At 37.5% G+C, this 12,500-nt stretch overlaps 1 protein-coding gene and 1 long non-coding RNA gene across 4 annotated transcripts in view; one reads left to right on the top strand and one right to left on the bottom strand.

The window, feature by feature from the left end:
* LOC135203690 (uncharacterized) overlaps window positions 1–12,500 on the top strand; it is a 336,388-nt gene that overhangs the window by 38,106 nt on the left and 285,782 nt on the right. The window contains exon 2 of one of the 3 annotated variants that reach the window (XR_010311992.1): window positions 10,798–10,870. The exons of the other annotated variants lie outside the window; for them this stretch is intronic. This is a non-coding gene — a long non-coding RNA (uncharacterized LOC135203690). The remainder of the gene's footprint in view (window positions 1–10,797; window positions 10,871–12,500) is intronic. 3 annotated transcript variants of the gene reach the window in all.
* LOC135203685 (uncharacterized) overlaps window positions 91–12,500 on the bottom strand; it is a 41,335-nt gene continuing 28,925 nt past the window's right edge. Inside the window, 7 exon segments of the mRNA XM_064233584.1 lie at window positions 91–3,374; window positions 5,064–5,590; window positions 6,123–6,282; window positions 8,269–8,392; window positions 8,960–9,097; window positions 9,216–9,408; window positions 9,831–10,025. Coding sequence (XP_064089654.1) covers window positions 2,087–3,374; window positions 5,064–5,590; window positions 6,123–6,282; window positions 8,269–8,392; window positions 8,960–9,097; window positions 9,216–9,408; window positions 9,831–10,025 — 2,625 coding nt within the window. The 3' untranslated portion in view covers window positions 91–2,086.

The following is a 12,500-nucleotide window of genomic DNA, read 5'->3' on the forward strand; positions in this document are numbered from 1 at the left end:
ATTTAGTCTTCGTCAACTTTTAACAAGCGTACAGTTTCCAAATTAATTGTTCTCTTATTCTATAACGTAAGGAAAAATAAGACCATATCAGTAGAGTAATATTTATATATATATATTTACCGACCTTTTTTATTTTTTTTCATATATTTCTACATCACTCTTGCATGAGCTGGGCACTCCTGATTCAGGTGTGCTCAACTTTATTTAATGCTAGAAATCACAAAAGACTACTTGGTAATAAAAGTAGGGTTAAACAAGGTAAGGGTGTGTGTGTGTGTAACTATTTAAAATCTTATTAAAACAATACTTTATCTGTTAATAAAATTGGGTGATAGATAGGGTAGATAACTGATGACCTTGTAGTTTATTCTTCTATGTATTATGTTTATGTATGTATTTATTGGATTTTGTATATGTTAGCAAAATTAAAAATGAGTATAATGCATAATGTTTATTAGTATCAGTACTGTACTTGTGATTATTGCCAAGTCACTTGTACTTACTGTTGATAAATATGTGGAAAACTTCTTTAACTGAAATTTCATATTTTACCTGATGATTCAACTATAGAGTTGTTTTCATTCGTAAAATATGTTTATGCACCTATATAAAAAATGTCAAAACCCTGCACTGCATTCAAAACAGGAACACAGCATATGTGGTTAGTAGACTGTATATAAGCTTATCACCACTTTTGCTAGTACTATTGGATGTGTATATTTGACTTATATTTACATTGAATTTCTGTATTTACAAATATGAACTAACTTTTTATCCATACGCTGTGGATATATAACTACTTATGTAATTTTATTTATTACAATATGTACTATACAATTTAAGGAAGTATAAAAAGACTAAGCCTTGGGATATTTAAAATAGTCCTACGCCCCATGAAGTACTGTACCAAAGCACGTCTTTAAAACAGGACATGCACGTCGCTCTCACTAACATTCACTAAGATCACATGAAGAGGTACCTATGCCCAGATATCTCTATCTGTGGCCCTTCCTGTCAGATTTCTTGAAGGAACCTTGAGAAGTGTTGTTTCGCTTCGCCTCCTTGCTTTGACCACTACTGCGATCGGTTTCACCTGTCGTCCTGAGAATTACATACAATCACAGTACAAAGTATAAAAATATGTTCACTATATGACCAGTTGTAATTTGCTATACGTATTTAAAAATACTATATACTGCATTATGTAGTTCCTGAATAGATATCGCCAATGTTTAGTACTAGCTAAGAATCCTTGCTTTGTGACAAGAAATGAATGCTGTCCTCACAAATTAGATATATTTTTTCCTTAAGTTAATATTTGAACTCCTCTGCACAAAAACTTCATAAGACCAAGTTTAAAACATAAAAGTATACTGGGTAAGATTGACACATCACATGACAAGGGACAAGTCACAGTTGAAACAATCACACATCACGGAAGGTATAGGGTCACTAAAATTAACATAAAATTCAAGCAAAATATACACAGGACATCAAATTAGAAAATATATACTGTAAGTAATCAGTAAGAACAAAGTGAGACAAGGTCTATGCACTAAAGGCTTACTAACTTACGAACAGACCTTTTAGTCTGATTTCATTCCAGACACATTTTTGGTCCTTTATCGAATTCAACATGTCTGGGGAGATGTTCATAATGGTAAGACGGAGCCATTAGTTTTCCGGATAGCGCACTTTAAGTAAATAAAGTACCCAATGGCATAGTTGAAATTACTGTAAACTAGCTTCATTTGCTTAAATATACAGTTTGATATGAATGCAGACTACCTGTCATGCAAAATATACACAAATATATTGAGATTTACCTGAAGGCAGTAGACTCATGCAGATTTACAAAAAAAATTTCAGACTAAAGACACAGACACACAAGGCTTCTATGGATGCACACATATCGTTGCGTACCGCAATGGCACTAAAATGAACTCTTAACATACATGAGCAAGTCACACCATCTCATGCTAACACGCAAAGTGTGTGAACTTTATTTGGCTTCTTTTTATGAGCATTTTTTGTCACTGAAGTATTATTATTGGTGCTTTAAAATTTTTGAACAAATTACTCTTAGTTACACATCAGCTACAGAGGGGTCATCTGCCCACAAGTCATACCATGGTCCACATAGGTTTCCTGAGGTAAAAGACTGTTGATCTATACGAGAGATACCCTCTGGACACTTTAGTCGTCTGTTCATAAAGTCACTGTAGTTAAAGATGTTTACATTACTAGAATAGTGCCAGGAGGTTCCCTCACTTCTCTGATCTTGGTATGACTGAGGCATTTCGTGTGGAAGGGGATGAGGAGGGCGAGATACTTGTGATCTCTTTTTAGGAGGAATTGGCGGTGACGGTGACTTTACAGCTGAGCTCAGAAAGTGGTCAGAGTTTGGCTGCTGTTGAGATTCATCTAGCTGGCTTGATTCTTTGAAAGAGGGACGACAGTCAGGTCGTCGAGGTGTAGTTCGACTCTTTCTGATCCTTTCAGCTTTAGACATAATCACTGAAGTCAAGGTGATGGGTGGAGGGGGTGTTGGTGGGGAGGCTCGATTTGCTGGGGAAGCCCAGGTTAGGGAGCGAGAAAGCTGCTTTCTGCGACCTCTTGCGTATGAATTTTGGTACTGACACCGATGATCGCTCACAACCATATAAATTTCTTCATCTTCCTCTTCACTTCCTGTCAAAGTACTGTTGCCAGATGATGAATTTTGATGAGTTCTTTGGCTGGACATGGTAAGAAATGAGGAATTGGGTGACGAATCTTCTATGTCGTGTGGTAAAGGCATGGGAGGCCTCACAGAATAATCAATTACTGATTTATTATTGGGGGTTGTAGGTGGCTCTGGGGGGCTGAATGGTGGAGGCTCTGGGATATCCACATGTATATCAACCAGTGAAGAATGTTTCCAGTCTTCTGACCAGACATCTTCATATTCAGCACTCTGCCCATCATCTGGAGCACTGTGGCATGAATCCATGCCCAGGCATAGAAGTGATGAGCTCCTTCGCAAACCCTTTCTTCCCCTCTCTTGCTCCCGACTGCGTTCTCTTTGAGCTGCAATTTTCTGAGCACAAGGAGATTTCAAGTTCTTGTTGGTTTTCCTGCGTGCCATCGTTACAAAGTGGTCTATAGACATTGGAGGAAGTGACAGATCCCTGTGTTTCTTGTTTGCTCTCTTTCTGCCTGGCGTTGGGAGGGTTTTAGTGGCATCTTGATCAGGGAAGTACTGCAAGCCATGATTCAGACTGGATTCGTCCCCTGTCTGGTAGATGTTCGCTGAGGATTCATCATCCAACTGGAGCATTGACTGGGACCTAACCCACCTGGAGCTGAGGCTTTTCATGGAATTTTGGACAAATCTGCTGAAGCAAAGGAAGGAGTTGAAAAGAGATGCAAAAGCATAATAAATGAATGCATGTAGGCACAAAAATTGCATGCATGTTTGAAGTTTCCATGCTAAAATAATTAAAGGAAATCAGGTGCTATTGCAGATAACAGAAATATATGATCAAGGAGCATTAGTGATTTTGTCTAAAACAGATGCTGTACTTGGACACAAAACTAACATACAAACAAATGAACAGGTTCAATATAAAAGGCATCACAGTAAGCAGTGTTTGATTAATATTTTTGGGTTTGGTTATGCATTTACAAATTCAGAATGTGAAAGGAAAATGGAAAACTAAAGTTATGAAGACTTTTCATTTTTTATCTAGAATAGTAACTTGGAATATTGTTTTTGAATATAGAGCATTGTACATCAGTATTTGCTGCAAGTTGCTATAGGTGTTGCAGAGGTAACATTACATCACGTTCTGATATATAGACAGTGTGTGCTACTTTTTATGTTGAATATATATCTTTTTACTAGAGTAATGGCTCTGGAACATATTTGGGTCAGGGTCTTAGTTTTATGTAGAATTTTAACATTCTTGACTGGAGTAAATACTTTTAACAGGTTGTATTTGTGACTCGGTGTTGATGTGAAGATTATAGGTCTCCGTAATTCCTCTATATCCTTTAACAAATTTTACTACGTAGTATATGATAGTACACTTGCCAAGTGCAAAGCACGCCTTCATTTACTGATAAAGCTTAAAAAATAACAAGTTTATATTTTGGAATGGGCTGAAATGTTCTTTAATTTTTTTTCTGAAGGGAGAATTAGAAAAATACAAGCTTAATAAAGGAGGCAAATTTGGATAGAATTTCAATTTTCCATGGTTATGAGGCATATGCAGAACCAGTAGTGCAAATATATTATATGCTCAAAATTGAATATTTATGCAAGTGTTTTGTGCATTTAAGGAAGATTTGGTCCACACTATTGTACATGAACATTATTTGGTGTTTTCTAAAACTGCTGTTATGTTTGTCAAGACATCTCATCCAAGGAAAGTGCGCTCAACTGTAAGGAATAATTGTCTTCTAGATTATGTTTTGTAGCAAATCTCACTTCTGTTTAGCTTGAAGTTGCAAAGCCTCTGTATTTTTATATACTACTTTACAAGCGGTTTGGGGTATACGTAACTTACATTTGTGATTTAACAAATACAGTACAGTACTACAGTATATATGTATACGTACATAGAATACTCTGTTTAAACGGGGTTTGTTTAAACAGTGTTTAGCTGAAGTGGCTTGTGAGGAGTTATTTAAGTTAGTGTTTTAAAATGTAAGAAGTTCTATAGTGAACTAGACATAGTAAAATAGTCAACATAACTTTAGTTTCACTGTAGTTGTGGTGTTTCAGTTTCAGCACTGCAATTCAAGTAGGTATAAGTTATTGTATGCAGGGGAGATGATTTGAAGAAGTTAACCTCCAGTTAGATAAAATGTGTGGTACTCAGCTGGAAGTTGAATTCTCCCAGTCTCAAGTTATTAGTGTCTTAGTTGAAAGCTAAAGTTGTCTAGCTAAATTGCACTTAACGTCTTTTCTGGATGTCATGTCTAGTTGCATTTCATGTAGGAGCTTAAGGGTCTTGAAAGAGGAGGTCCATAATGTCTAAAAAAACATTTAAGAGCACCAAAGAAACTTGAATACCAACCCATTAATGTCATCATCAGAGTAGTCTGCCTCAGGGTTGACGGGCGGTCTTAGACTTCCGCTCTCATTGCTGAAGCCGCTGTCGTCACTCGAATGGAAAGAAGAAGAGTTTCCACTTCCTCTCTTCTGGTATCGCGTAGAGAGGTGGGAAGAAGCGGCTGCATTGGTGAAGGATCGACTGAGGGTCATGGAGGAAGAGCTCGAAGTTAAGGAACTGGTGAAATGGTTGGAACTAGATCTCATGTGTGTCGAAGGCTGGCTTGGTGATTTCTTTAGGGTAGAGATAGAAACTCTGGCACCTGGTGGATCTAAATGGGCAGGGTTGAAAAGGACAGTGTTAGCACTTGAGGACATGGTGGTGGATGTTCTCAAGGTCTCATGGGAAGAGTTTAAGCCTACATGTGATGATGATGATGAAGATGATTTGGCAGAGGAGGAAGTTGAGGTGGGGGGCTGTGACAGTTGAGGGCCCGCGGTAGAAGCGGTGGTACTGGCATTGGAGGTGGTGGCGGGACTATGGGCTCGGAACTGAAAATAAGAGTATTGTCATATTAGTTGGTGCATTGGAAAATTACATTAAAATTAGATTACAGCATACTATAAGTGCTGTATATTTCAAAGTAAATTGACTGTAGTGTTTTTTTTGAAACTGGGAAACTTATGAGGTGGCACATAGTTGTCTTTAGTATTTAGTCATATTGTTTTTGGTTAAAGCAATTAGATCAAGGTTTTATCGAGGTTAGTTCTAATACAATATAAAGTTTGATCTATTTCTTTTAACAGCTAACGTGATACTTTATGTCTAAAGTAAACTTTCTTGAATCAAAGTCCCAGTTGCATCTTGTAAAAACCCTATTGTTGCCATCTTGGTTTAATAAAGCAGCACCATTCAGATATTCTAACCTTTCAGGAAGATGTGTTGCCTGGAAAGTACAGTACTGATATCCATATTATTAGAAAAATGTACAGTTTCATTAAATATCGTAGTACGACTCTCTCTCTCTCTTAGTGTACTGATGATTGTTGCATTGTCATCATTACATTTACACTTGACATTTACCTGTGGCCCAGATGAAGACGACCTGTGCATCGTTGGATACCTCGGGGTATGGGGTATGTGGGTAGAGAATGGTCGGCTTTTATGCTCATCATTGCCTGTAGCAGGAGGGTTGGATCGAAGGGCCTCTACGGAACTGGCACTCTCTGGGGTTGTCAAGGATCTTCATAGGGAAGAAGACAACAAAAGGGGGAACTAAAGTATACGCTGGGTTTTTCTTCTCTGTGCTAGCAATCATACATAAGAGAATTGGAAGTACATAAAGGCTTCTCAGCAGTCACTTAACAAATATACACTGATACTTAACAAATACCTACATACTTAACAATTAGGTAATTAACAAATAGTACATACTTAAGTACATAACTTAACAAATACATACTTAAATACATAACTTAACAAATACATACTTGACAAATAGTACATACTTAACAGATAAGTAATTAACAGATATACAGTACTGTATTGTATATTTAACAAGGTTGATGGTGTAGAAGGATGCAGTACAGTCGACCCCCCAGTATTTGGGGTGGATGCGCACTGCTGTCCCCTCAAATACCTAAAATCTGCGAGCACTTGACACCCCTCTAAAAATGTTTATAACTGCCTATTTTAATATTTCAAACTCAAAAAAAAAACCTCTAAAAATGTTTATACTTGAGTAGCATTTTAATAGTTTTATCACAACAAAAATTTATTTTGTCACAAAAATGTGAAAATACAGTAATCAGTGAATATTTTTCTATCAAAAATACTGCGAATAGGCGAATTTTTTGTGAATAATGTGTAATAATATATACGCTCCACAGAAAAACCTGTGAATAGGTGAATCCGCAAATCCGAAACTATGTATAGGCTGGGGTCGACTGTACTAGTTGAAAGATGAAAACACCTAAAGTAGTTTTATTTTCATTGTAGGTACCTACTGTTGGACTTATAATTCTGATGACGTGAATATATTTTATTTTTCTGTGTCATTGGTTCAGGTTTTCTGATAATACTGTATTCATTACTGTATTGGAGACTGCACTCTTCAAGTATATTGATTGAACCAGCTAGTAATGAGAGCAAAGGGTTCCTTGTTATCAACAAAAGTTTTCATTAGTCAGTCAAAGGGACCCAAGACGTTGAGTCGAAAGTCATCAAGGATTCTTTTGAACCAGCATCCGTGAGGGACAAGGGTACATTTCAAGATGTTAGCAAGGAAAGGGGCCTTGGACAACATACTTGACTAGTCACCTGTATTCGCCATAGTTATGTTAACAAAGTACATGTAACTGTAAACTTACTTGCTAATTTTGAGTTGGTTTTATTCTGATAGTATTTTGTTGGAGACCACGGAAAATATTTAATACAATGCTAAACATTTTTAATACTATTGTCACTGCAAGTTTGAAGGATAACCAGTCTAAGCTGTGAGCTACTTTCCTCAAAGTCAACTAATATAGCAAAGCAGTACCGCAGAAGGAATAATATCCCCTGACTACATAGTATTCAACAGCAATGTTATATAGCTAATGATCTGGCTGCTAGCAACATGATCCTTTTTGACTAATGGATGGGGGTGTTCATACATACCTTTCCTTTCTAGAGTGGTAGATAGTTGCAAGCCTTCCTTTCAGATGCCAGTACATTAAATATTTCAAGTGAACAGTACAGTATACACTTATAATTACACTTTAAAAGCAAAAATTCGCCCTAATAATGTTGTACTGAGTAGAAAGAAGTAGTATATAACCTGTTTTTGAGTAATGCCTTGTTGCCTTATTTGGTGTCATGATAATCTGTTTGCTTATCAACCTCTCTATTTCCTTTTAAATTTTTTCCTGGTGCTTTGGCTTATTTTATCATATTAAAGTTTTAAACCTTGCTTTGTTATTGTCTGTGGAGATACAAAATTCAACTTATGTTGCAGTTGGATTGATAATTTATTTTGAAATTCATCAGATAAAAAAGTTGGTCATTCTGCTATAGCTTAGCTGTGTCATTGTGCAGATCCTGTTTCAGTAGTTTAGCTACGCCTTGGATCCACAGTACTGTACATGTATTTGTTTGGGCTTGTTCGAACTTAGTCACTGTAAAAATAAGGTGGTATAAATTCTGCTTATAACATAGGAACTTTAGAAAGTATAAATAGTAACAGTCATACCCTAGTGCATACCCTAGTGCTGAGTCATCTTCCTCGTGGATGATTTCTGTATAAGCCACTGGGAACCATCCGCATCTCTGTGTCCGTAAATTTTCTCCGTACTGCCAGCCTTTATTCTTTTCTCCTGTGGATTATAGATACATTTAGATATATACACACATACATATATATACACGTATATGTGTGAGGAATATTTAGGGTTACTAGGTATGTGACATGTTCCCTGTGTAGGAAAATCATGCAATTGGGTTAAACTTTGTACCTAGTGCAGTACTGGCCCTATCTTGGAGACTAGATCTGAAAAACAATCATTATATGAAAGATAAGGTTTAATTATCTTTTTTTGTATTCATCACACAAATGGATTGAATTTATTAATCTTTTTCTCATTGTTGACTCTGATGATAGAAATGTGTTTTGAAGTTTTTTGTTAGATTTCACACTTGCTCACAGTTGCTATAAAATACTGTCTGCATTGTGCCACACTATCACACTGTAAAGAGAAAACTAAACCCATGGAAAATCTATACAATTATTTGTCACAAAGAAAGAGTTTAAGTAAGATTTATTTGATGAATAATTTGGGAAGATTTGTACCTAAAGTCACAGTCATTTTGAACAAGCAATGAAACATTATGGTCTTGATTCAGTAAGTTGATTGTTTTATTAAATGGAATAAAAGTAATCTTACCTATAAGAGCAATTAGATCATTTTCAGTGAAGCAGAGTTGATTGTCACCACTTGGCAGATATGAATAGAGTGCTCGGGCCATCGTCCGTTTTCCGCTATCCTCCGGCACTGCCATTGAACGACGCAGCATCATGTTTGCTGTTACGTGAAGAGAAGTTGTCAGTGGGCTGCGTTCTTTTACCTGAACAATATTTGATGGAATTTAGTATTTTATTGTAACAATACAGAACAGTAACATCAGTACTGCGGAACTTACGAGTGGGAGTAGTGTGGTTCATAGCCAGGTTGTACTCTGATCTTGCTCTGGTCATTGGCCGAGATGGTATATCATCTGTGATGTTACTTAGGTCTTGGCACGAAGCATCCACTGAACGGGCTTTCCTCATCTGAGATGTTACAGACATGTTGTCATCGTCGAGGCACAGGGGGCTTGAGTAGATTCCTTCATCCTGTTGATAAAGGGGATTGCTTAAGGGTGTGAGTATAGTAGATTTACATAGATTCATCCTGTAGATGAAAGGGGTCACCTAAGAATGTGATTAGCAGATTTACACATAGATTCATCCTGTAAGTGAAAGGAGTCATTCAAGGATGTGATTAATGCATGTACAAATTCATCCTGTAGATGAAATGGGTTACTAAAGGATGTGATTAGTAGATTTACACATAGATTAATCCTGTAGATGAAAGGGGTCACTTAAGGATGTGATATATAGTAGATTTGCATAGATAGCAATTGGATTGCAGTCGCCTAAGTGGGATGAAATCCATATTTATATCCTTTTCTAAACATTTAATGTGATTTTAGATACACAACTCAGCTTTTGGATGAGCAACACCAGCATAAAAAGAAATGTCTGTAGGAGTTTACCCGAGGTCTAGAGGATGGTAGCATGGCCTGTATTCTGTCTGGGAGTCCCTCGCGTGTCTTGGCAATTTCATGCCAGTTGTCTAAGTTGTGCTGAAGGAGGCTGGATCCTTTGGTGTGGAAGGCAAGGTAGTGTTTTGCTAGAGAACATTGACGCTCAAGGATGAAGCCGTAGCGTCTGCGCTCCTGGGTTACAGCCTGGAAAAAGATTTTTCAAGATTATTTATTTTGGTTTTGAAGTGTTGATTGGTTGGCTTTTCATTTGTGTATGTAAGTGGATGTATACGTATTCTTTTTGTATCAGTTTTCACCATTTCCTAATGTGTGGCCATCATTTTTTTTAACTAAACCATTCACAGTTCTAGGTCTTATAATGGATAGTTTTGAGGTGACCAGATTTTTCATTGTATTACAGCCAATGATTTTTAGTCTTCCAATATTTAATACTTTTCAAGTTTTCATCTTCTCCATTGTAATGATTTTCTTCTCATGTAATCCTGACTTCTCTTCATTCCAAAATCCAACTTGCCTGATTTATTGCAGCTGAAGATTCTCTCTCTCTCTCTCTCTCTCTCTCTCTCTCTCTCTCTCTCTCTCTCTCTCTCTCTCTCTCTCTCTCTCTCTCTCTCTCTCTCTCTCGTTTCCCGGCCGTTATTATCTTCTTTTCTCTTGATTTTCCCAATAATTCCTTCACCCCATGTTGTAACTACCGCTCGCGAGTATATCAACACTCGTTTAGATTTTACTTTTCCCAAAGTTCTCCGTCTCTTAGTTATCATTATTCCTTTAATAATTTGTTCCTTAACCCCTCTTTCTAAACCCTAACTATGTCTGCGCAACAGCAACCAGGAAATTAATTATTATTCTTGCTGGGGTAGTTCAAGTTTGCGAGATTAAATCTAGTGAAGTCTGCCCCGTAATTATGCCGAAGCATTTTCTCTCTTGACAAAACATTTTCTCTCTTTCACAGATCACGTCTTTCAGCTGAGAGAAGACGCCGGCGTTCGCCTCGATACTCCCTCGGGTGAAATCAGGGGTGAAAGGTAATTAAGGAATGTTCTTTTGTCGATGTAAAAAAAAGGAAATAAAAAGGGCGTGATGGAAGTGCGTGCAGGGCGCATTCGTTTTATGCCAATTTATTAGGAAGGGTGCGTTTCGTTTTTTTAAGGGGTTTCCTGGATGTTCATGTTATAGCTTTCGTTTATGGTCGTGAATGCATACTAATCGCTATTGTTTGATTGCAAGGGTGGTTTTTGAAGGTGTAAAGGTATACTGTCTGCTTTCGTATGCTGCGTTTGTTTTGTTTGTACACTTTATGGTAAATGTTGTGTATTCGAGCGCACGAATAAGTGGAGACATCGCACTGCATTATATATTAGGCTAGAAAAAAAAAAATTTCGCTGGTCGATCTTCGATAAGCGTATTTAGCCAGTAAAAGTGAAAGCAGTTTATTATGATGTAATTCCAGTGTCTAGATGTGTAAGATTTTATTTGTCAGAGGGTTTGCTCTAAAGGCTGTTGTAGGTAAATTCGCCCTCTCTCTCTCTCTCTCTCTCTCTCTCTCTCTCTCTCTCTCTCTCTCTCTCTTGTAGGAAGTGTTCCAGACAGTTGCAGACCATTTTCTCATATACAGGTTCGCGCGAGCGTACAGACACACACACACACTCTTATATACATATACAAACATATATATATATATATATATATATATACTTACATACATATGTACATGCATATATACACATACATACACATACATACACACAATATTCATTACTAGTTCCTCCCTTGCAATTTATGAAAGTTTAATCTCTCTCTCTTCTCTCTCTCTCTCTCTCTCTCTTCTCTCTCTCTCTCTCTCTCTCTCTCTCTCTCTCTCTCTCCAGTCGTAAACTGTGGGCTTTCATGGACAGTCTCGTAGTGGATGTGACACGGCCGGAAGCCATAAGAGTTTAGCTGATGTTGCTGCTGCTACTTCGGTAGCCGCGGTCGGAGAGAGAGAGAGAGAGAGAGAGAGAGAGAGAGAGAGAGAGAGAGAGAGTTTCGGCTTTTATATTGCGGGAAATATATTCCATATTTGGTTGGCTTCACGATTTTTTTTTCGAGAGAGAGACGGGACGAGGGGGAGGGGGGTAAGATGTTCACCTTTATATTGCGTGGAACTTTATTCCATATTTAGTAGGCTTCACGATTTATTTTTTTACTGTGCTTTGAGAGAGAGAGAGAGAGAGAGAGAGAGAGAGATCTTATAAACTGAAAGGAATGTCATTGTAAAAACACAAACTTAAATTTTTGAGATTGATCCTATAAACTGAAAGGAATATCATCGTAAAAACACAAACTCAAAACACAAATTAAAAAAAATTTATTATAAACACCGACTGTAGAGAATTATGAGACCCTAACCTCTCTCTCTCTCTCTCTCTCTCTCTCTCTCCTCTCTCTCTCACTTTTATAAGTGTCAGTCTCCCAGGCTGGTTGTATCGCCCGTCTTCACAATGACCCCGCCTAGGATCTCCCCCGGGGGCGTGGTTGTATCCTTTAAAAAAGAATATGTGCCCCGTGGCATATATACTACGTGGCCCGGGGCTCATCTATCCTTTCTCGAGATTTTCCCAGGCCAAGGAATCTACCCTTCTTTGCCCTAAGGGTCAAAAGCTTATCCTTATTCCC

This window comes from Macrobrachium nipponense, chromosome 36 (genome assembly GCF_015104395.2).
Source record: "Macrobrachium nipponense isolate FS-2020 chromosome 36, ASM1510439v2, whole genome shotgun sequence".
Taxonomy (NCBI): Eukaryota; Metazoa; Arthropoda; class Malacostraca; order Decapoda; family Palaemonidae; genus Macrobrachium; species Macrobrachium nipponense.